At 38.0% G+C, this 24010-nt stretch overlaps 1 protein-coding gene across 1 annotated transcript in view; it reads right to left on the bottom strand.

Annotated features, from left to right (window-relative positions):
* The window catches only part of pkd1a (polycystic kidney disease 1a), a 55266-nt gene extending 32318 nt beyond the window's left edge, over window positions 1-22948 (bottom strand). Inside the window, exons 1-11 of the mRNA XM_079462661.1 lie at window positions 22657-22948; window positions 11711-11782; window positions 11442-11510; window positions 10877-10960; window positions 9605-9768; window positions 8948-9228; window positions 8479-8872; window positions 7057-7234; window positions 2815-3029; window positions 2106-2227; window positions 1221-1371 (exon numbers count right to left, since the gene is read on the bottom strand). Of these exons, the coding sequence (XP_079318787.1) occupies window positions 1221-1371; window positions 2106-2227; window positions 2815-3029; window positions 7057-7234; window positions 8479-8872; window positions 8948-9228; window positions 9605-9768; window positions 10877-10960; window positions 11442-11510; window positions 11711-11782; window positions 22657-22925 (1999 nt within the window). The 5' untranslated portion in view covers window positions 22926-22948. The remainder of the gene's footprint in view (window positions 1-1220; window positions 1372-2105; window positions 2228-2814; window positions 3030-7056; window positions 7235-8478; window positions 8873-8947; window positions 9229-9604; window positions 9769-10876; window positions 10961-11441; window positions 11511-11710; window positions 11783-22656) is intronic.
* Window positions 22949-24010: the final 1062 nt, after the last annotated feature.

Below are 24010 nucleotides of genomic sequence, written 5' to 3'. Positions count from 1 at the left end.
AACCATAGTGGTGTGGTTGATTTCATCAAAAATGAAAACCTATTTGGGATGCAACAGATTTGAGGGATATATGTATAAATATAGCTGTTGTACAACTTCAGAAGAATTGTAGTATGACAGCAGCGCATAATATGCATGGACTATTTTGTTTTCACAGGTTTCTGGCTAAAACTCCTTTAAAAGTCTCCTTTAACAGACAACGGGGTAAAGAGAAACAGAGATGCTGACAGACAGATCATCTCCATATGATGGTTGAGAAAACACTTGGGTTTACTTGACCCGGTTCAGTCATCTGGAAATTTTAGATACAAAAACGGATTGGATGTGAGATAAAGTTCCCGATAAAGTTCCCACAGACTCCAAATCCATGAATTGTGATGCTATTATTCTCCACATTTAAATGCCTTCACCAAACTTCAAAATAGCACAGCTGTTCTGCTGTCACTTGTTTCTTTAGAAAAGCATGCCAGATGCAAGGCTGGACTGGGACAAAAAAGTGGCCCTGGACTTGTTTGCCAAGCAACCCTTTGGCTCTATCCGTGTGCGATTGCGTTCAGGCCGGATGTATCTATGTATATCTTTAAAAAATAGCCAATAAATAATCCTAATAAACCAATAAATAATACTAATATGATCTCTTTATTGTAATAAATAATACAAATATCATCTCTTTATTGTAATAAATAAAATGTATTGATACTTTATTGAAAATAATCATCAGGTTATCACAATAAATGATGCTATTATCGTAGTAAATAATACTAATATCGTCGCTTTAGCGCAAAAATAACATAGTCACTTTACCATAATAAATAATACTAATATACTCTCTTTATTGTAGTAAATTATACAAATATTGTCTCTATTGTAATAAAGAATAGTTAGTTTCTTTCTAAAACTAATATTGTTGCTTGAGTCAGTGCTCAAGTTCATCTCTGTATGTAATCGATTGCTCGCTCATGATGTTATTGATCAACAAGAAGATTCAGGGGACTGTGGGTAAAAGCTCTGGAAGCTGGTCATGCATGAGAAAACGACCTCGATGCCTCTCTTTCTGTGTTATTATCAGAATCAACAGAGCATTCTCTCATTCCTTGTAATTTCTCATCCGCATCATTTCTGGTGCTCTGCTTCTCCCGGTCAAACTCCAACAGAATTAAAAGTTTTAAGTATGCGGCGTGTCTGTTGTGGATACCTCTGTTTGTTTGTGTGTGTGTTACCTGGCAGCAGGGGCCGTGGTGTGCATCTGGGGCACTGCGGTCGGTACACCTGAATGCGCAGCTGTGTGTGTGAGGTCAGTGTCTGAGTGATCATCTCTAGAGAGGACAGCCGACCTCCATATACGAAACTCAGTCCGGGGAAGAGCAACAGCTACAATACACAAACGGGCAAATAAGTAATCACAGATTAACCAGTGAAACTCAAGTTTGTTTATACATTAATCAGTATATTTGCATAACGTTTGTTTTGTGTCGGTGTATGTTTTCTAAGTGGAATTAATTGAATCCATCACTATCAAAACCAGGGCTGTTACAGACCCATTCGGAAAATTGATATTAATTGTATTAATATATACAATTAATGTACATTAATTATTAATATATACAATTGATATAATTGAAATTAATGTAATAAAAAATAAACTATTAATTATAAATAAAATATTATTTGAATAACTAAACTAAATAAACATTTGAAAATGTTGCTTTAGAAATAAATTGTATCATTGGAAATAAATAAAACCAAAACCCAAAATAAAACTAGAACTGAAATAAATGTTAACTATATATAGCAATATAATAAATAAATATATATGAAAGTATGTAACAAATCTGATAATCTTAAATTAACATGAAAATATTAAAAACTTTTGCAAAAGAAAACTTACATTTTAGAGTATACTACAATACATAAACCTATAGTACTACTGTACAGAAAAAAATAACTATTTAGCACTTTCGTAAAAGATTCAATTGACTATAAGTTGTATTATTTACTGAAATAAAAATATTATTCTATTATTATTATTAAAGCAGTATTTTGTGTTTCTGTGCATTTTACTCATTACATGTTTTACTTCAGTGTGTTTGCGTGTTTGTGTTTACCTCGACTCCTTTGGCTGGTGTGTTGAATACAGATGTGTGTGATACTGCAGGGCTGCTCAAAGCATTCTGGGTATTAAACACAGCTGTGCCCACCATATAAACACCTGCATCAGGGATTTGCACTGCAGACAAACACAGACATGTGTTTATCTTTAACTCTCAATCAGCTTTTATCAAGTGTATCCATTCAATTTCCAAATCGGTTTTTGCATAATCCACTGTATTTGTTTGTATGTGTGTGGTGTAAATTCAGAGTCTGAACATGCTCTTCGTATCGGAAAAGTCCATTAACTATCTTATCAAACAAATTTGTTCTTTCAAAGCGGCGCTAAAAAACGTGCTCAGATACACATAAACGCATCATAAATCGCAGGCGAGTAGTCCACACATTACTGAACCTGTCAGTTTAAACAGTATGAATAGTGTGTGTGTGTTTTGAGATAATATGTCAGATATAAAGCACACGTGAAGGGCAAAGAAATCTTATCGGTGCATCCCTAATATAATCTATAGTTTTAAGAGCAGGCTTTTAAACAAAATATAGTTTGTGCAAATGGGGACTTATACAAAGAGTACTGTATAACATGCAGGCAATTTTGGCACACATTTTTAACACACTTAATCTAATCTGACATAATACGTAGCATGGAAATATAACTCCAGCATAACACTGAGATGTGGTTGCGTATTTTGGCACAGATGGATTTACCTTGGCGAGTGAACTGGCAGACGAAAGCTCGCTGGGCGGTGCAGGAGTGGGCGCTGGGCTGTCCGGCGCTGTCCAGTGACACACATACGTTTCCAGGCGGCAGACTGGCCCGATCTCTCGCACCCTCGTCACCCGACTGGACCTCAGAATCGTCCACCCAGCGCAGAACACGCGGAGAGTTTTTGTCACTCAAACCCAGCCACACGCCGCGCTCCCTTCAACAAACAAAAACAATATCATCACATTTTCATTCTGGCCCGGCGGTTACCCATGGCACAAAAAAGTCAAACGTAGAATTTTAAAGATGAGGTAACACGCAGTTTCTGCAATTGTCATATTAATCTTGAGTACCTATACAGTAGTATAGCATACTTCAGAGAGTATTACGTTTGATCAAATTTATAAAAGAGAGAAATAATTTGCAGAAAAAGACGGAAAAACTAAATAAAATACCGACTTTAACCAAAATATTCTCCTATGGTTTCGTCGATGTATGGGATGTATGGCGCAAGTTCAAGAGAACACTTCGTCTTCTTCTTGGACAAGATCACTTTGACGCATGTGTATTAGGTTTGTGCGCCTCTAAATATCTTCATTTATGCTCCGAAGATGCCCGAACATCTCTTAACATGTTTAACGTCATGTGGGTGAGATAAAAGACAAAGTTGACTTTTGGGTGAACTTCCTCTTTAAAACATTCACAGATTCAAGGTCACACAAAAAAAGTAAAAAACTGTGCATGCACACTTTCATATCATTATAGACCTATCGCTGTTTTTTTCTGCTGTTTCAAGAAATGTTCTTTTCAAATAAAGCTCATCCATGCTTGTTTCAATATTTAATATAGTACAATCTTACATGGTTTGTCGAGCTACATGAGTTATTTTTATGGTGAATGTTTGTACTTTTTAGAGTACAGATGAGGTCACTTTGAATTTGGGTTATAATGGAAATGTTTCCCTGAAAAACACCAGTGTACCGATGTAAGACAAGTTACAACACAATTTCAGAATTCCATTTGTCCATTTAATTGCATTACCATCTAAGAAAAACAATTTAGATATTACAAACCAATATCTGCTTTTTCACCTGGAATCAAATGAAGTCTCATTTAAGTTGTTACAGAAAAATGAATAAACTCTTATGAAGATCTATGTTGTATGTGCAAATGTGTTCAAGATTCAATATACATCCTACTGTTGTGTTATTGAATCCGATTGGGACGGGATCATTCCGAAGTGTTATTTGTTTTCAGCCTTCAAGCAGACACACACACACACAGCTAATGTTCTGGAGCCAACATCTGTTAAAACTACAAATGAAAACTACAAACGACCACAGAAACGGAGAAAAGGAAAAGGAGGAGTGAAAGTCGTTGCGCCTATAAAGACTCAACAAAAAGAGTTCTGTTGTGTTCTTACATTAGACGGGTGGGAAGTGTGTGTGTGTTTGGGGTATGCGGCCCATCTGGAGCAGGTTAAAGAGATAACAAAAACACACATTTTACACTCATTCAGTCCGTCTGCAGCCCCGTCGCCCTCGCGCTCTGGTCAAATTAATGATGGGTGTGGAATGAAATACAGGAAACACACACACTTCCTTAGATAAACACACATAAACACACAAAGCCGGTCTCTCTTCCCTCTTGGAGTGTAACGTATTTCCACAGCTGTGCTGCAGCAGATAGCACCAGTGTGTGTGTTTGTGTGCGTGTGTGTGTGTGTGTGCGTGCGTGCGTGTGTGTGTGCGTGTGTGTGTGTGTGTCACCTGTAAAAGTTCCATCACTAAAGAACGTCGACACATTGCACACATCGACTACCCAACCTGATCTCAGATCTCACAACTACTTTATGAGGTGGTTAAATTGCATGAATTCATACTATGCGAGTCAAAGTAAAATGTATTATTATAAGTAAAAACAATAAAGCCCCACCCCTAGAACTAACCGTCACTGGCGCATTAAAATGACAAATCGTACTGAAACGTAAAACAGTTGGACTAGAAGTAAAACGTTTGAACACACCTTCTCATTCTTTATTATCTTTCTTACATAAAAATAACTGTAAATCATCTTCAGAAGTAACACAACTAAGTATGTGAATACCAACGTGACCACAAAATCTCTTATTTATTTTATAAAATTGTTTCCCGGTTTATCACAGTCCAGGCTAAAAGTCACGTCAAACCTTTGAAAATGGTCTTTAATTCAAATATATTATAGAAAATGTATTAAAACTTTATATTGTTGCTGCAATGGTGTGTTTGGAGTTTAAACAGAAGCTTAGCTTTGACAAGAATTTAAGAAGGCTTGGCAAAACAATTACACACAACACATGAACAAAGTCAGAGAATAACTACAAAATATTACTACAAGAGAGGACCCACAGAATTTTAATAACAGGAAAAATTGGAGTAAATGTTTGCTGTTTCCTGTGAGCTTCTTATTTTTCTTGTATATAAAACGAATATTCTGTTCCGGTCTGTGTTTGGTTATAATATAACAATTTAAGTTATTTTAACAATAATGCATATTAATATTTTATTCTATATCAGTTGTATTGAATTAGATTAGAACTACTTGATGATTCTCTGTGGGGACTAACGTAAGTCAAATTTAGGTCACATAACGTTCATTTCGCCCAATAAAAACCTTAAAAATGTTTTGTCCATTTGCACAATACATCTCATATTTTGATGGTTTGATTTAACCTGAGGGGGCGATCGAAGCAAATACTGTACAAATATTTCCCTCCCAGACATCACTTTTGACCTCCACTGTACATCACAATAGAAAAATGAACAGTGACTTCCAGATCCCACACTTCATAGCCAACTTCATCTTATACTGGGCTTCTTCGTGTCCCAAAAATCTCCTCAAAGAAGTTTCATACCGCTTCATTATCTGTCTAAACAATCGCACACAGAGACCGGGTGAACATCACAGCTCTCTCTCTCTCTCTCTCTCTCTCTCTCTGTGTCTCTCTCACCACATAATCCCAAAATCTGGATTGACTACAGAAATCAAAAGCAGCCAGTAACACAAAGCTGTTTCCAGATCTCGACGGAGAGATGAGTGAAAAGTGGAAGTCAAAGCAAAAAAGTGTTTTATTCTGTGCATAAAAAGCTGGATGTGTGGCAATCGCACGGAGAGCTCAAAGCCCGCCTGCTACTGAGCAAATATCACATGTTCTCTAAAACTCGATTTCTTTACACTGCGGTTATTTACGGTACAACACATTGGATAACACACAATTAGTGACAACCTGGAAATCTGTCAGAATGAAATCAACTCATTTGTAGAAATAAAGTGAGATGAGAAAATCATTATTTTCAGAACAGCAACCTGGACCAGAATACTAAAAGATTTTCTGTTCAACGAAAAGAAATTCGTCTCAATTATCGGTAACACGTTACAATCATGTTGTGTTAATGCATTAGATAATATGAACAAACAATTAACAACTACTGCTTTTATTATTCTTAAGTTATGTTAATTGTAGCATTTGATAATAATTGTTAAAATAAACATTGAAGCTGTTAACGTCAATATTAATAAATGCTGAAAAACTATATTGCTTATATTTAGCATTTACTTAAGATGCACTGTTGTATAATTTTCAAAAAAATAAAAAAATGTAAAGATGTTCATAAACTCTTTTGATAGGAAATCGTCCACAAATATCTTTTTACTGCTCCAAGATGTCACAAAATCTAACACAATCCCCAGACAATAACGCTTTGAGAGCTTGTGTATAGAGGTACACTTTGTAACCGTACGGCAGGTTCCACACATCAATGTTTTAATAAGACACTTCACCTTATTAAAATCCTTCGTCTGCCTGTGAACTTTTGACAGTCTGCACTTGATCTTCGGTTCGCAATGTTCCGGCTTTTGAACGTTATTAACTCTTTTGTTTATAGTCTGTTCCTGTGACTCACAGAGACTCAATTTCATCAGTTTATATGCGGGCACTGAACAGGGCACAACAGACTTTAAAAGACATTTCCCAGAATGCCCCTGTGCAATTTAAAAGCGTAATTTTGGAGGTGACCTCAGTGAAAATTATTATATTATTATAATGATTAAATATTTGTGTTTTGATGTAACATGCAGAAGCGTCTCAAGATTTAAAGGTTTAATACAACGTTTGCATTAAGCTAAGACTTTGTAGAATTCGTAATTAAACTGAATCTTGGAAAAAGCAAAGGACATTTCTAGAAGGTGCAGCACTTCGGACTCACTGTGTGATTCGAGGGGCCAGAAGGTCTCGGACCATTTGGGAATGCACCACGGCGAGTTCTCCCCCGCCGGCTGAACAATTCCGACGTGCCTCCGACCAGCTGACTTCTTCCGACACCAACAGGAAACAGCGGGTCGAATCAGCGTGACGGATGGCATCTGGCAAACACAGAGGCTCCGCTTCAGAGAAAGAGAGAGTTATTGATCATTTACCTGTTTCATCACCATTTGACACAACCTTCAGTTTTACTCATTTCACTAATTCTTGTAATCTTGTAATAACCTTTGTGATCAGATAAAAATAAGTAAACAAAAAATCTAACAATATAATATACTAATATTACTATAAATGGCACTGGCCCAAACAAATAATACTAAAACTGCAATTCGTAACTTGTGCCTCTCTATCGCCATCTGTGTTTGAAACATAAAACTGCGTGTTCTGTTTTTACTTGCGTACTAGCTCAATGACTGCATTTTGTATGAACAATAAATATTAATATCTAGGCTATTGATGTAAAAAAATCTAGATATGCACCAATATATCGGCCAATAATCGGCATCAGTCAATAAAAGCCATTTTCCTGTCACTCCAAAAAGAACAAAAAAGCATTGAATATGTGCTCTGCATCTGGAAAAAGTTATTAATAACATTCAGAAACGTATAAAATATTCATCTAATCTTCAGAATCTGTATTGGTATCGGTCTTGTTGGAAATAATTAGTATCGGTTCATCTCTACTTACATTTATATCTTAACTAAAAATTATTATATTGTTATTTGCATATTATTTTGTGCACCTAGCATTCTCTTTTCCCCAGCTCTCCGTGATTCTATCGGAACAGACCTGCAACCCATTTTTTGGTCACGGCCAACCAGTTGAGAACCAATGCATCAAAATCAAGTGCTGGAACAAACATATCCATCAAGATATCCTCTGTTCAGCCCAACATGCTCTCCTCATGGGATTAGTGTCGTGTGCTCTTATCTGCTCTCTCAAAGCAAAACAATGATGGACAGTTCTCTGCAGGGCACAAAATAAACCCCACACAATCTCCACATACCATCGCTTCGAAGAAACATCAATATGCACTCAGCCTTTGTTATAAAGATGAGATGTTTATGGTTTGATAGATCATGAAAAGACAGAGAGATCCTGTAGCTCAGTGGTAAGTGCATTGCGTTAACAACGCCAAGGTCATGGGTTCTATCCCAGGGGATTGCACATACCCGTACTTAGAAACAAATGTATAGAATAGTGCTATGTAAGATGCTTTAGATAAAAGCCTCTGCCAAATGCGTAAATCTAAGGGATGAATACAGTTATGTCGGACCGCATCATATTTATCCTTCCAAGCATCCCAGAATGCATTGCAATAAACAAGATGTCAGACAAGATTATGTATTTATTTCCGTCTCTCACCTCTTGCAATCTCTCTCCCATCCTTTGTAATTCTCCAGTCCACGGTAATGCCCACTCCGCCCCAGTTCACCAGAGAAACCCTCTCCTCCAGGCTCTGATTGGCCACTATCAGTGACGGGCAGTGGAGCTCCAGTCTTGGGGGCAGTTCCACGCTGACGTTCCCGTGCGTGACTATCTCCTGGTGTCCAGCCGAGAGACTCACCCGGGCCTGGTACCGTCCTGGGACACCGTACTTATGGCTCGCTGTCGTATTGGGCCTAGAGCTGTTTACTCGAGGTGAAAGGTCACCAAAGTCCCAGGAGAGAGATACAGGGTAGACCGAAGAGGAGACAGACAGGAGAGCCTCCGAGTGGACGGACACACGACGGGACGGAAGTGTTGCAGAGAAGTTCACCTATAGGGTTGAAACGGTGTCACGCATTCCTAAATTTCTTAAACAATGACATGAGTTGAATTTCTTTCCACGCACCTGAAACACATCCTGCGCCACAGTCCAGCGACACTTCTTCATGACCAGCTGATCGGAACACGCCGCTGAACACTGGGACTCGCTGATGTGATTGGGCTCAGAGTTGGTGCTGCACAGACACTCTTTTTGTTGGCCCAGCCCGCCATAACGCTGGTTCTCATGGAAGCACTTGGAGTTGCATTCTTCACGAGAGAAATTTCCTGGGGTGGAGGATGAGAAAATGACCAACTCGACGCCGCCTGCATGCTCCTCATCCTGCAGACACCCTGCGTATGTCAAGCCTGAGACAGAGAGACGAATAAAAAAATCTGAAAAACAAAGTTCTAAAAGAGCTTACATTACAATAACTTTTAAAGTATTAAAGTATTTTAGAAGGTTGAAAAGTTGAAGAATGTTGAAAAAATTCAAGATAAAAACGGCTTGAATGTAAAACATCTAAAAAGAAATGTGAGATGTTGCACTATTACTAATTTTATACATAACTAGTGATTTTAGAATAAAAAAAGTGAATGTGAAAATTTTATAAGCAAATTAAATTAAGAGGAACGATTAATCTGTGTTTATTTTACCGACTTGAGGAAATATATCAGAACACAGCTGTATTTTGACTGGGGGTCGGTGTATGAAATGTTTTTGGCCAGCCTGTCTGTCACTCACCACAGGTGTGTTCGCTGACGTTAAGCAATGGTTGGTTCTTCACCTCTGGTGGGCTGTCACAGAGCATAGAGTTGGGTCGCTTCACTTTAATTCCCTTTTCCTGCAACCAGCTAACCAACTGCACTAACTTACAGTCACAGACAAACGGGTTAGAACTCAGATCTCTGAGAGAGAGAGAGAGAGAGAGAGAGAGAGAGAGATAGGATAAATAAAAATGTGGAGTGACACAAAGGTCTCTCTTAGGCCCGATTTCTTTTTTTACATGTACATAACTGATCACACAACAGCACCAAAAGAACCCCGGATTCCCAGCAGACATTATTTAACAAAACATCTGAGATATGAAGTAGGGAATATTTAATTCACAAAAACAATTCACCATGAGCACGCGCAAAGAAAGTTGTGAGAAGGTTTTGATCCGGATGTTGGACACCATCCTCTGGGTGTGTCATTTACTGGATCTCACAATTTTGTGTGAAATCGTCATAGCAGCTGTCTTAAATCCCAGCGCAACAACTTCATCAGCACCAATTATTACATTATAAAGACAAAATTCACACAGATGCGCCTCCCGCTTCCCCACCGTAAATATGCTCTCCATTACAATTAAAATGACTCCTAAACCCTCACAGCTAATCTCCGGTCACAGAAGGTGACATAATTTAACGATAGATGATTCAGACCATTCACACTCGGTTTAAAATGGGTTTAGTGTAATGTGTAATGTTTAGGATAAATCTAGAGAAGCTTTACATCATATGAATATGAAAGTGATAGTTCACCCCGAAAATGAAAATGATGTAATAATTTACTCACCCTCGAATTCTTTTAAACCTGTGTACATTTTGTTGTTCTGCGGAACACAGAGAAGATATTTTGAAGACTTTTTTTATCCAAACGGTTCTGGGGTACTATTGACATCTATAATAGGTTAAATTACTATGGTAGACAATGAGGCCCCAGAACTGTTTGGTTTGCCACATTCTTCTTAATATCTTCTTTTGTGCTCAACAGAACAAAGAAATGTATACAGGTTTGAAAACAACTTGCGGGTGTGTAAATGATAACAGAATTTTCATTTTGTTCCTTTAATGTTTTGGATAATCTGGCATACACACTAAGACTAAGTGTTAAGATCTCAAATTTAGATAGGGTCAATATCCGGTTTAGAGCCAGATCTGCAGTACTACATTAAAAATAGATGTCCATGCATTTTATATATGTTTTACATTTATTCTATGTGTGTGTGTGTGTGTGTGTGTGTATACTCACATTGAAGTTAAGTTAAATAAACTCTCACATATTTTTCCATCAAAGGTTGATCTGATTGTTGTGATCTGATTGTTGCTTAAATCTCTGCAAGACATAAGAAACAAAAACATAAATTTGAATTAACTTTTTTTCTTTTTCTTCTGCCTGTATAAACGTTCCCTTGTTCAGTCGTTTTGGAGCGGCATATGGAAAACTTCTGGAGTGATTTTGGTGAACCAGACAGTGTGTGTTGACAGCAGGAAATAGTGCAGTCGAGGCCTGAAGCGATGACGTTTAATTGGTCATAATGGCCATGTGATTGAGCTTACCGTGTGTGTGTGTGTGTGTCTACGTCTGTTACTGTTCAGAAACTTTATATTCTAAACACCCAAGGATTTCACAAACATTTAACCAGTGCTTTTGCTATTTGGTCTGAACCGAAAGATCAGAGTCAAGTTTGGTAGATTTGTACTTTGTTTCTGTGGCTCCAAAAAGATCCGCCTACACATTCTCACCATATGAGCTCGAAAACGTCTGGGAACTAGACCACACTAACACCCACACATACACACACACACACACTTACAGCACAGCTAACGGGCCACAGCCAACTATCCCATGAGGAAGAGCGACCAGACGATTATTCTGAAGATACCTGTGAGAACAAATGAAAGCTGCACGTTACAAAGGGGAAATAATTTCCTTACACATAAAGAAACAAAATCACAGATCACCTATTATACACACACACATACACACACATACATGAGACCACCCATTCCAGACGTACGCAAATGACTGCGTTTCAAGAACACGTACAAACAAACACACGCATGGATGAAGATTTGCACTTACAGCTCCTTCAGGGCGGTGAGGCGATCAAAAAGACTGGAATCCACAGAGAGAATGTGGTTTCTGGACAGATCTCTAAAACAGAAGCCAGAGGGAGTGGAGTTAGATGTAAACCTCATTACATCCCGTTTAACATATATAACAAAGACTGTGATATCAAATGTATTCATGCATTAGAGGAAATAATTACTATCTATAAAGTGTATATAAACATATATGAAGTGGCTTAACATGTGATATTTGTTCATTCAGAGAACCGTCATTGAGCAGACATTTGTCATAGATTATTAGAAACAAAATTTTAATTCACAAAACTGTAAAAATACAATGAAAAATGCATAATGGTAGTAGCACATTATTTCACAAAAAATATTCCACATCAAAATGTCTACTTTCTAAATAAACATTTGTGATCAGATTCAAGTAGTTTGGAAAACCATGTGCTCTAAAAGACATACCATCGGACTCACACGCCTGACCCGACGTTAACCTCCGGTCTGTGTTTGGTCATAATATAACCCATTTTTTAAATTAATTTAGAATTAAATAGCAAGAACATATAAATATTTTATGGGATGGATATTAATTGCATTTAATGAATTAAAAACTACTTAACAGTCATTGATTCTTTGCGGACGTTTGGGCTACATTACGTTTGTTTATGTAGTCACCACTGAAACCAACGATGTGGATATTTGTAGCCTAAGAAAAGTTACACTTCAAAACAAGATGGCCAAAGAACATACGAGAAAACAAACGCTAGACTTGTGCTTGCGAGTAACACACGTACATTAAATCCTTTTCCTGAATCTGATTGTAAATATAATAGAACCTGAATAATTGATCATTCTTCACCAGCCCTGACTTACACACCGGTCAATGACACCTGTAATGTAGCCTGCATTAGCATCCCGACCAAATCAGACCACACAATATAGATGTGTGTTTGTGTGTGTGTGTGTGTGTGTGTGTAAGAGAAAGATCCCAAAAGAAAACATCTGCCCATTCCAGACAGACTGTGTAAGAAAGAGGGCGGAGACTTTACGCAACTGTGTGTGTCATGTTGAAGAGCTTCTGCTAAAGTCATTATTTTTATCAGTTTCTCCGCAAGTGTTCACCAACAGGAGTCACACTTACACATCATCACGTTACATAACAAAGTATGTGTGTGTGGAACTATGGTATCAAATACCCAGTTTATCAGTGTAAAGCAGTTCACTATGCTACTTCGGCACAGTAAACAGTATTTCTGGACTTTTCTAGGTTTTTATTTAGTACAATCTGATTTATCTGTGTTTATTAAAGAACGCGGGAAGAAAATGGATATTACAACTAGAAAGAATAGAAATATCCTCAGCAAACATTGTAACAGACAAGTATGAAGCAGGTTTGATGTGTAGGGCAACATCTACCAGAGGACCAGAGGCGGCCTGGACTGGTCAACTTCTCCCTGAATATTGTAATGAAACTTGCTACTTTGCCTTTAAAGGGAAAGTTCATAGAAAAATGAAAATTCTGTCATAATTTATTATTCACCCTAATTGTTGGTTGGAACCTATATATGACTCTTTCCTCTGTGGAAAAACAAAAGAAGATATTTTGAGAAATGGTTTTGCCATTCAATGGAAGTCAATGGGGGCCAATGTTGTTTGGTTACCAACGTTCGTCAAAATACCTTCTTTTGAGTTCTGCAGATAAAAAGAAAGCAGGCGATATAGCATAAAACAAGAATCGATTGTGTTTCTGGGGTCTTTCTTACTGCTGTGAGAAGCTTACAAAAACCACATGTATTGAAAATTGTCTGAGCAAGCATGGCGAGAAGTGCCAAGGTATTATTAGTTTCACTGCTGCAAAAGTTTAGTTTTTGGGGCGTTTAACATGCAAGTATAATAATCTTTGATATACTTATACATTACTGTATAAATCATAGTTCTGCACGATCACCATATCGAAGAACAATAGCCATGACCTTACCATGATACTGCCAAAGGAATTTGTGTTTTCTTCTATATATAAATATGTGTTTATATTCTGTTAAAAAAGTGTGTATGTCACAAAAATCTAAAGTGTAAAATGAATTATGCTGTCAATGTAAACCTTGCCAGAACTTATACGGTTTGATTTGATGACGCTTCTTTAGAAGACAGCTTACTACGGTTTGAGGCGATGAGAAAGGACCACTCTTTCTCTTTAAAGGAGTTCTGCCCACAATCCCATGAGTCACTGGAACATATATGGCATCATGCTTCCAAAGCAAGGGTTCCAATGATGTCATAGAAAAGACCCTCAATGATGAGATCACAAAGCACCCAAGTGACAGCTGGCATGCGGATGAAATTAAGAATTATATTTCGTATATAGGAAAATATGAGCTACACAGTCGTCAAGATGGTGATGCAAGAAAATGAATACATCTAGTTTTGTTGCTGGTCTTAAAAAAAACAGCCTCGTAGAGAAGTAAACCAGTTTAGGCCGGGTTAAACTGGATTTCTTTGGCCGGGCAGGCACACACCTCTCTCTGAGAATGCAGCTCAAGTTTCTCTTTAACATAAAGCTCCAGTGTGCGGCTTGAACATGACCATATAATGTGACCTCTTTGGTTTATATTAACAGAAGTTAGGCTCCCGTGCGCAGCTCCGCGCCAGAGCCCGAGCTCTTCGGCGGAGCTGCACGAGGAAGCCGTAGCGAGACATATGGTTCTGTTTAACTCTACCAGGCGCGTCAATTTCACCTTATAAGGGCCGAAGGGCCGTCTGGTGCCACTTCTAAGAGAAAATAGAGAGAGCGATGGTAAGAAATCCCAGAGATGTTTAATTCATTTATCTCTATTCCAGCCTGGAGAAAGATTGGATTAAAGAGGGAATACGAAAGAAGAGTTTGTAACTTTTTTGTGATTGAAGTTATTCCTGTGATACACTTAGGATCTTTTACAAAAACAGGTCTACAAAAAGATTTTAACTCTTTCCTCACGACATATTCCTTCATTTCAAATGACAACCCTCGCCTGTCAATATATGTTTTCGCGATTTTCGACGTTTTCACAGATATTTGACAGATGATAACCCAGTAACTTTGTTTATCTGAGCCTATCTCTGCAAACCTTTTGAGAAAAACAAATTTCGCTCCCCTTCTGACATAGATAGCGGTTCTTAATATAATATTACTGCCCCTTTTTCTGAACGTGTCCACACATGGCGCTGCCGCCATTTATGTTTTCGCAGGCGACAAACGTGAATTAGTTCCGACACCATGGCAAAAGTAAGAAAGCATGCTATGGAAATCCTCCAGAATGAACGAGGCAAAGTAACAGATAAAGACATTGTAAATACCGGTATTTTTTAAGTAAGACCCCAGGGACCAGTTGCAACTTAAAAAAGTCGATAAAATGTCAGTGTGAATCGTTTGTCCGTTCACTCATAGAAAGCAATGTGTATGGCTTTTAAACAAACGGCGGGATTCTATGCTTATAGAGGTATGCCTATAGAAATGAGAAAACAATGTGTTGGGTGTTCAAAGACGAGACACAGAGTTTCTCATTCGCTTTATGTGACCCTTCTTTCTTGTTTTGTGGTTGGAAGCACTGCCTCACAGCTAGGGCTGTGCAAAAATATCTCTACTCTCTACACGTTTTTTAAAATCGTGTCATATACATACAGTACAGCCAAAAGTGAGTGGATGTGAGAATGGCGAAAAATATAAGAACGCTTCAAGCTAATGAGTTATCTCAAATAAATGCTGTTTGCAAGCTTCGCCAGTCATGACCCACCAAGTCTCTTGGCTACAGCAGTGCATTAGACAATACGTTTTTTCCAAAAAGTAACAATGACATTTATTGTGCTTTCACGGATGTGACACCAGCGCATTTAGAGCACGGATGAACCAGGGCTTTTAAACTGCCCATGTTCATTGTTTTAAACTGTAGTGCACCATAACACCCAAGTGACTTGCGTGACCCACCTTATTCCCCTGTGCTACCCACTTAAGGGGCGTAATCCACCGCTTATGACCTCAAACCTCTGATCAAAAGGTCCGTTCATCGCACATCATGGCCACTCTGCAGAGTTAAGGGATGATTTTACACTTATCCTTACAGGAAACCCCAGGTGGTGCACGGCATGTTGTATTTCTAGCTCTATTTTGTACATTTTCTATTTAAAGTTTCTATGTAGCTTTCCTGTAGCTCAGTGGTAAGAGCGTGGTGCTAACAATGCCAAGGTTGTGGGTTCGATCCCAGGGAATTGCACATACTATAGTATGTATAGGGTAATGCTATATAAGTCGCTTTTGATAAAAGTGTCTGCCAAATGCATAAATGCAAATGTAAAGTATTGGAATATATTGTGTGTTTTATCGAAATACATAGCAATATATTGTACGGTGATCTATTGTGATATGTATCGTATCGGGAGGCTCTTGCCAATACGCAGCCCTGGCCGCATTTTCTGCTGAGAGGGGGGCGGAGACAAGAAGCTCATTTGCACTTAAAGAGACACACACCAAAACTTAAAGCATGGTATAATAAAAGATCCGTGTTGTATTTTGCGCTCAAACTTCACAGACATATTATGTCTAAGATTTATTTACATTCCTGTACATTGTGTTCATTTGGTATGATCTTACATTTTCAGAATTTTATTATCGGGGAATACAGAAGATGTATGGTAGTCTGCAATTTGACTGTTCAGTACGACTCCATGCAGTACGGGATAATGTGGAGGAAGATGATTGCGACGAATATGACAACACTCGGTCATCCTAAACGCAGCAAAAGAGAACTTAAATCGTTACGGCAACGCAGCCAAGCCACAATTGGCTGTAACCATGGTTACACACTAACCCACTAAACAGCAGTCTGTCTGTTGTGGCAGTGTTGGAAAAAGAAAGAGAAAAAGAAGAAAAAGAGTTTTACGGGGTGCTCCATTTTGTTTATATTTGAACATTTAGGAGGAGGGGCTCATGTGTGTGTGAACGTGTGATTAAGAATCTCATTTATTTAAATGCATGTATAAATAAGAACCAAATGTATGCGTGTTTGTGTAAATATTGAGTCTGAGCGAGCGCATTCAACACAACTGTAAGCGCAAGTGTGTATTCTGATGAGTAGCAGAGAGTAGAGGAAGGCACCTTGGGGCATTTTGGCAAACAATTGCCCACTGTTAGCCACACAGCTCTGGGTTTATTTCCCAGCTGTGTTTTTCTGGATGTGTCCAACCCAGGCAGGGCGCCTCATTCTGGGCCCCTCTCCTCCTGTAAGTCAGTCCCTGGAGAATGATAAACAGGGTACTTTCCGATTGCCGGGTAAAAATGTGAGACGGAAAGAGAGGCTACGTCTGAAAACCAAGAGTACCACATACTGTAGGCAGCTGGCCTGTAAAGCCTGGTTTATACTTGATGCTTCTGTACAATCACAAAAAAATGACATCATTGTGGTCAATACCTCCACTTCAATCTTATCGAACAATTTGGAAAAAGGTTGGCACGCAGTTGCCAAATACAGTTCATGCATGAGTCATGGTTTTAATTCAGAGGTCCACAATTTTGAAGAAAAATCATCTGTGCTCTGATTCTTTGACTCATTTGCTGACTGAGGCATTACTTCTAAAGCCAAACGACTCTGAATCTGTGAACTTGACTCATCACAACACAGTCTTTCTGCCGACATCATACACAAGCAAGTCATATTTCACCCTGAAATCAATACATTAAATCGCAAATCATTTCCAATCCATTACAAATATGTGCAATGTTTAAAATTGAAATTGGCACGACTGTAATTTGTTGCAAAGTATTTATTAATATAAAAACCTGACCCTGTTTGATCAAGGTATGTTTCAATATACTCACCTGTACCGAAAAATTAAGTTTAATATACCGTTTTGTGGCTCTTCGTTTCTCTTTTTTAATTCACCATTTTACTGATGTTTTTTAGAAATATCTATGGGAATTAAATCTATAATCATTGACACGAATCGAGAATTCAATCAAATAGAGAGCTTGTGAATCGGAATCGAATCGGAACATCAGAATCGATACCCAGCCCTACAGAACAGCCAGATTATTTAGTTATACTGAATGAAACTCAATGCAGCGGGAAAACAAGTTTCACTCCCAAAATCAACTATAACTTAGTAAAATAGCGGTGCGCCACTGATTTACGTAACAGAGAAACAAGCACAACGGCAAACGCACTTCACACAAACAAGCGGCTCTGTTTAATGCACCTTCCAAACTGTACCGCATGCATGCTACACTGGAAATAAATAACTATATATGACGCACCATACAGCCCTGTACATGTGCACAGCCACAAAAACGTACTGTAAACATTATGGGATGCGCGCTAGTCAGACAGGATAAACTTTGCCGGCTGAAGTCCAAAAAGTTCAGTTTAAAGGAATTGTTCCGGCCCTGGTTCCAGTATGTGTTTATAATCACAAAATAAATATGCACAGTGCACAGACAAATATGCATAGACATAAACTTTTATTCTGGATGCGATTAATCGTTGAACAGCCCTGACTTACACAATTATAAACTGTGGATTCTGGCGGCTCAATATGGAATATGTTTTAAATCAATCTCAAACTTTCAACACTGAAGCTCTATTGTCCAAACAGCATCTACATCACTTACGCTACAGGAATTATATTTATAAAGCACTCTTACGTTACATGTTATCTGCTCGCGTACGACCCCTTTAAATACTCTCAGTAGGAGAAGACCAGCTGTCTGGAAGTAGACAGAAAGAGAGAGAGATGAAGTGCGAGAAAGAGACACACAGAATAGAGACGCTCAAGGAACAGCGAGTTAAAGTGAAAGCAGGAAATTCATTTGAGATGAAGAAAACTAGATCAATAGCGAAAGAACAAGAGTGTTTCTATTCATGATAGCACTCGGATAAGAAGGTTTACATCTGCAGAAAGGAACATAAATGTCACATGACTGATCACTTTTAGCATAAAAAGAGTCCTCTAGAAATATCTACTGCTGACAGAGATGACCAGGGTGCTTCGGGGCTGAAGGTCAGTTGAAATAAAAATAAAACTTTTAGCTAAAGCAAAAAACTCCTTTTCATGTAACACGATTCAGAGAGCAAACTAAAAACTCTTTGACGTGAAAGTCAGAGCAATGCACCAAGGACATAAATACACTTTAATATGACCATGCGCCTTTGCAGTTATCACAGAGGCTTTAAAGCATGTTATTATCTTCCATTTCTCCGTGTGCATGAGCTACAGTAAGTCTCTCAATATTTCTCTGTTCTGCATCACTTTAGTAGCTTTATTGCCAGAAACTCTCAGTGCTCTAAGAAAATTTGTGAGAAGAGAGTCAAATGAACCCCTGTATGTGTGAGAGAGAGTTAGTATTTATTTTTCCTTACGTGGCCTGGAACCGATAGATAAATACAGAGGTAAAGGAGAAGGAGACAAAAAACTAAAACATGCACGGATATAACCAAACGCACACACGGCACATACGAGTTAATGATCACTCAGTCTTTTTCTTAAATGAACTACAGTCATGCTACGATTGGCTTACACAACTCCGGCTGAAACATTCCAGACGTTACTGGTCAAAACTTAAATAAGCTATTAACCTGCAAAACACCACTGGTGAAAACAAAAATGCTTTGAAACACAACTGAACACCTTAGCGTTACATAGCAACACCCTGGCAACCACCCACAATACTAAGCAATGCCGTGATGGTTTAGCACAGGCAAGCATGTCCCACATTTTCCTCAGGAATATAGATGTAAACCGTTTTGACACATTATTTGTGTCTAATATTGCTATCTCTATCTCCTTTGACTGACTTTGTCCGCTTCTGTTTAATGGTGATGTCGTGATAAAAAGTTGTCATAGCAACAATATAAACCTCCCAGCGCATATGTTCAGCTAGTTTTATCCCAGCTTGGAAAAGTATTGTATACAGACACACTCTTCTTGGCCATTGCAAAGACAGCATAGACCTTTATACATAGCATAGACCTTTATAACAGTAAAGACGACAATAAAGATCACTAAGACCTCCTCGTGCATGTTTAAACCACAACAATCCACTATATGAACCCCTGAGCAGTGAAGCAGTGAATAGCAGTGAAGACCAAAAAAACAGTATTAAAGTTTTCTACAGACCAGTACAAACTGTTTTTTATATTCAAGATTTGTGTGTCACATACACAGATATACAGTATGAACATAAAATCTGGCAAACTATGCTAAATTAAAATACCACTACACCCAGCATAGACCATAGGTCATTAATGTACTCAGTCAGACCACTATAGTCTACCATGAAGTAGACTAGACTGGTAAAGATCATTGAAAAACATTATAAACCAGTACAGATATTTGATGTACAAAATAGACCACCATAGATAACTGAAGTACACTATACACCAGTATAGATCATTAAAGTACACTCTAGACAAGGATAAATTAATGAAGTTCCCTATATACCCATATAGATCATTAAAGTACATGTTATTAAAGTACACTACACCAGTATAGATAATTAAAGTACACTATAGACCAGTATAGATCATTGAAGTACACTACAAACCAGTATGGATTATTCAAGTACAATATAGACGAGTATAAATCAATGAGGTAAAATATACACCAGTATAGATTTTTAAGGTACACTATAGACTAAATCAAGGAATTACAATGTACACCAGTATATATTTTTAAAGTACAATATAGTATAGACCAATAAATGTACACTATAGACCAGTATAGATTATTAAAGTACACTGTAGACCAGTATAAATTATTAAAGTACACTATAGACCAGTATACTATAGTAACCACAGGCCAGAATCTCTCATTCTGATTCCATCACAGAGTCAGCGATGGGCTCCTGGTCCCTCTGTCATAAGGATTACAAAGAGCCAGAAGTGCTGGGAGAAGATCAAATGACCGAGACAGAAATGGCAGTTTCAATTTTACCACAATACAAACTGCCAACAGACTAACACCGAATGAAGTCATTGTCAAGTATCAACTATCTGTCTGTCTTTCAACAAGCAATAATCTATAATTTTTAACTACGTTCTTTTACCATTGCCTGTTATATTTTAGATATAAACTGGAAATAAACAATAACAATCCAGATATCTCCATAATATTTAAATAATTTTATTAAGGTTTAAAATTCACTGATATATTTCGAGAACTGTGGGAACCCTGTCATAAGTGGGTAAAACTTCACTCACTCTTGTAGAGGTTTAAGTGCATCTGAGAAGAGAGGAATATTTGGAGACAGATAGTAAAGTAACAAAAGGTGTTGATATTAAAGTTTGAGCTTTTTTTTAGAGAGATGAAATGAAGGAGAGTTTAAAGAAAAGCAGTGAAAGATCATGCGTGCGGCAGCTGTGAACCTGAGAGGCGAGGCGTACTGCCAAATAACACGCCGTCTAAATATTCTGTGTTTGACTGAACTTCCTCAGGTGTGTGTGTGTGTCGCTGCTGCACGGTTGCTACGACGACAGGTTTTTACATTTTACATCATTTAGGACATCGCACATCAATTCACTTTAACAACAAAGAAAAGGTTGAATTTGCCTTTTATCTTAAGAAGAGATTTCTATGTGAGCTGTGGCCGCACCAACACTTTAGGAAGCGAGTTCATTCATTATGTGTATGCATATTGCCTCTATATATCTCCACCTGATCTCACGGTCATAAAATCCCTCACATATTACTTACCAATATAACGAAGTCATTTACATTTCTGTGGCCTATAATTGGTGAGGTTGGAACATACAGAAAAATATGCTAACTTGTATGTCTTAGAGGTCAAACATTAAGTGCATGATAGAATCAAAACCTCCCAGAAAATACATAAAGGAAGCAAAGGAGACGAAAAACAAGATTTGAGGTTTTTGTGATTGAATAGAAAGAAAAATCAAGAAATGGTACTAAAGGAAATAATAACCCAATAACTTGGATATATTATAAATATTATAAAAGAACAATATAAAAGCTTTGCATTAGATAAACTATAATGCACAGAAAAATCAAAGTGTGTAATCTCTCAGACTCGTGCAGAGACCGCGTGAGGCTCGCGCTCGCCTGTGCTGGAGAGCAACAGAGAACACAGTGTTCCCAGCGCAAGGATGCTGAAGGGCGACGCGACTCCACATGCGCGTTTTTACGCTCCATTTTTAGAACGTTCCAAAAATCATGTTTTTTAATTGCGCATTCCGATGAATATCAATGAAACTGCAGTTGGTTGTTTTTATTTAAGCCACAGTAACTAAAAAATAAAGCTAACTAACACAATAAAAACATGTGCTGTCTGGATCTTTATTGTGCTAATGAACTTTATTTGTAGCCTGTGTTTATTTTTCATGACAATTTACTGAAACAGGAAAGAATATTCACTTATGATATGGACGTTGCACTTCTACCTAAATATAGACAATGTTACCCGTGATGAGAAAATCAATACACAGAAGTAGATTGAATGGTTATTGGAATAATGTTGTTTAAATGGTCTCTCTTGGTTTCTACTGTTAATGTGTTGAGTTCAGGGAACCAATACAACAGCATCCAATCCTAAGGCACAAAACAAACTATGTAAAGGAAACTATGTACCAGGTGAAAATGGTAACAAAAATAAATAAATAAACTGTTGTTCATAATGGTATTTGTATCGTTTTTGTAAGAAATATTTTATCATAAATAAGCTATAAAAAAAGATTATGTGGAAAATTCGTAGACCAAATATATTTCCTATCTTTTCTTCAATTGGTCTATGGGACAGTCTACTCATCTCACGGGCAGATGGAGTAGCCCATGCACGGGTAGATTTTAATAATAGACATCACAAGAACCTTCCCCCGTTCGTTTAATCCATGCATGCATCTAACAGATCACAATAAACACCCGTATCGTAAAATCCGGGTGTTTTCGGGTGTTTCAATGCATTTGGGAACTTACAGCGTGTGTGTGTCGCTCGGTAGATCGGACGCCGCTGGGGCCTGATCCAGTCCGATGTTGGAACAATTAACCACGCACAAGTTTTGCGGTCCCACCGCCGCGCACGAGCAGTTACCCGGACACGGGCCGCACTCTCGCCCGTCCGCCGCGACGCCCGAGAGCGCCGCGAGGCAGCAGAGCGCACAAAGCAGACTGGAAAATAATCCAAAATTTGGCAGACAGACGCCATGTTTTCGCTTAAATACAGTCTGTCCATTTCCACAAGGCATAGCTCACTCGCATCTCATCGCCCCTTCTGTTGGTGAAGTTTTCCTCGGGACGCGGGGGAGGAAAGTTCACACTTTTTCCAGCTTTTCCATAAGAGAAAGGACGCAGAAAGCAAACAAACTCGGGAATCGCGTTTTGCCCCAGGTTCGATGACGTCCCCCTCTATTCCTCCGCTAACGGAACTGGATTCACTTCTTCTCCAGATGAGGAAAAAAAACTCCTTGAAGTCCAAAAGTTCCTCAAGAACTTCCTCTTTTTCTCCCATCCTGCAGTGCCACATGCTCACCACTGGATGAGGCTTTACAGGCAAACACAGTTGTTTTATTATACCATAAGAAAAGCGTTGAATAAAAAATCGTCTTTATATTTTTTGTTTCAATATACAGTATGCAGTAATAAAAAAGATTCTCAGTGACTTCAAATAATAAAAATAACTATTTCTTTGGCAAAGTTAACATACTAGGCCTACATAAATACTATTCCTTTAAAAAAAACATTTCTCAGATTCCAGGTTCCTTGTTGTGTTCAACATTTATACCATGCTTTAGAAAAGTGTCAATATAAATGTCAATTTACACCATTTTTCAAAAGTTTAGGGTCACCGATAAGGTAATTCCTTAAAAACCTTTTGATCTGAAAGCATATGTGTACATGTTTAATATTAGTTATGCAGTTAAAAAAGGTTGTGCCAACTCATTCATTTCTTTTATAACAGAACAGTTTGTATTTAAACAATTTAAAAAAGGACAACTTTGTAATGGCACTGGTACGTCTGTATATTATAAATGATAAAACATCTTCCAGACGCCTTTTAGATGTCTATATGACTTCTGATAGGAAACATCTCAGAGACGTATTGCAGATGAGCAAACAAATAAAAAAAATGTCTTGCAAATCAAATAGACGTCTCCCAGATGTACGCTGTGACCCTAAACTTCTAAACAGTAGTGTCCTCAATGTACAGTATGTCACGAAATGGTTTGGACAGAACCCAGATGCAGGCAGACGAAGGTTTAACAAGAAATGTTTATTAAATAAAACACCCGCAATGGGGAAAACCAGCACAAAGAAAACACCTCCAAAACAA

This window comes from Barbatula barbatula (genome assembly GCF_947034865.1).
Source record: "Barbatula barbatula genome assembly, chromosome: 8".
NCBI classification, from domain to species: domain Eukaryota; kingdom Metazoa; phylum Chordata; class Actinopteri; order Cypriniformes; family Nemacheilidae; genus Barbatula; species Barbatula barbatula.
The sequence above is the reverse complement of the archived record's forward strand: the minus strand, read 5'-3'. Positions and strand labels throughout refer to the sequence as shown.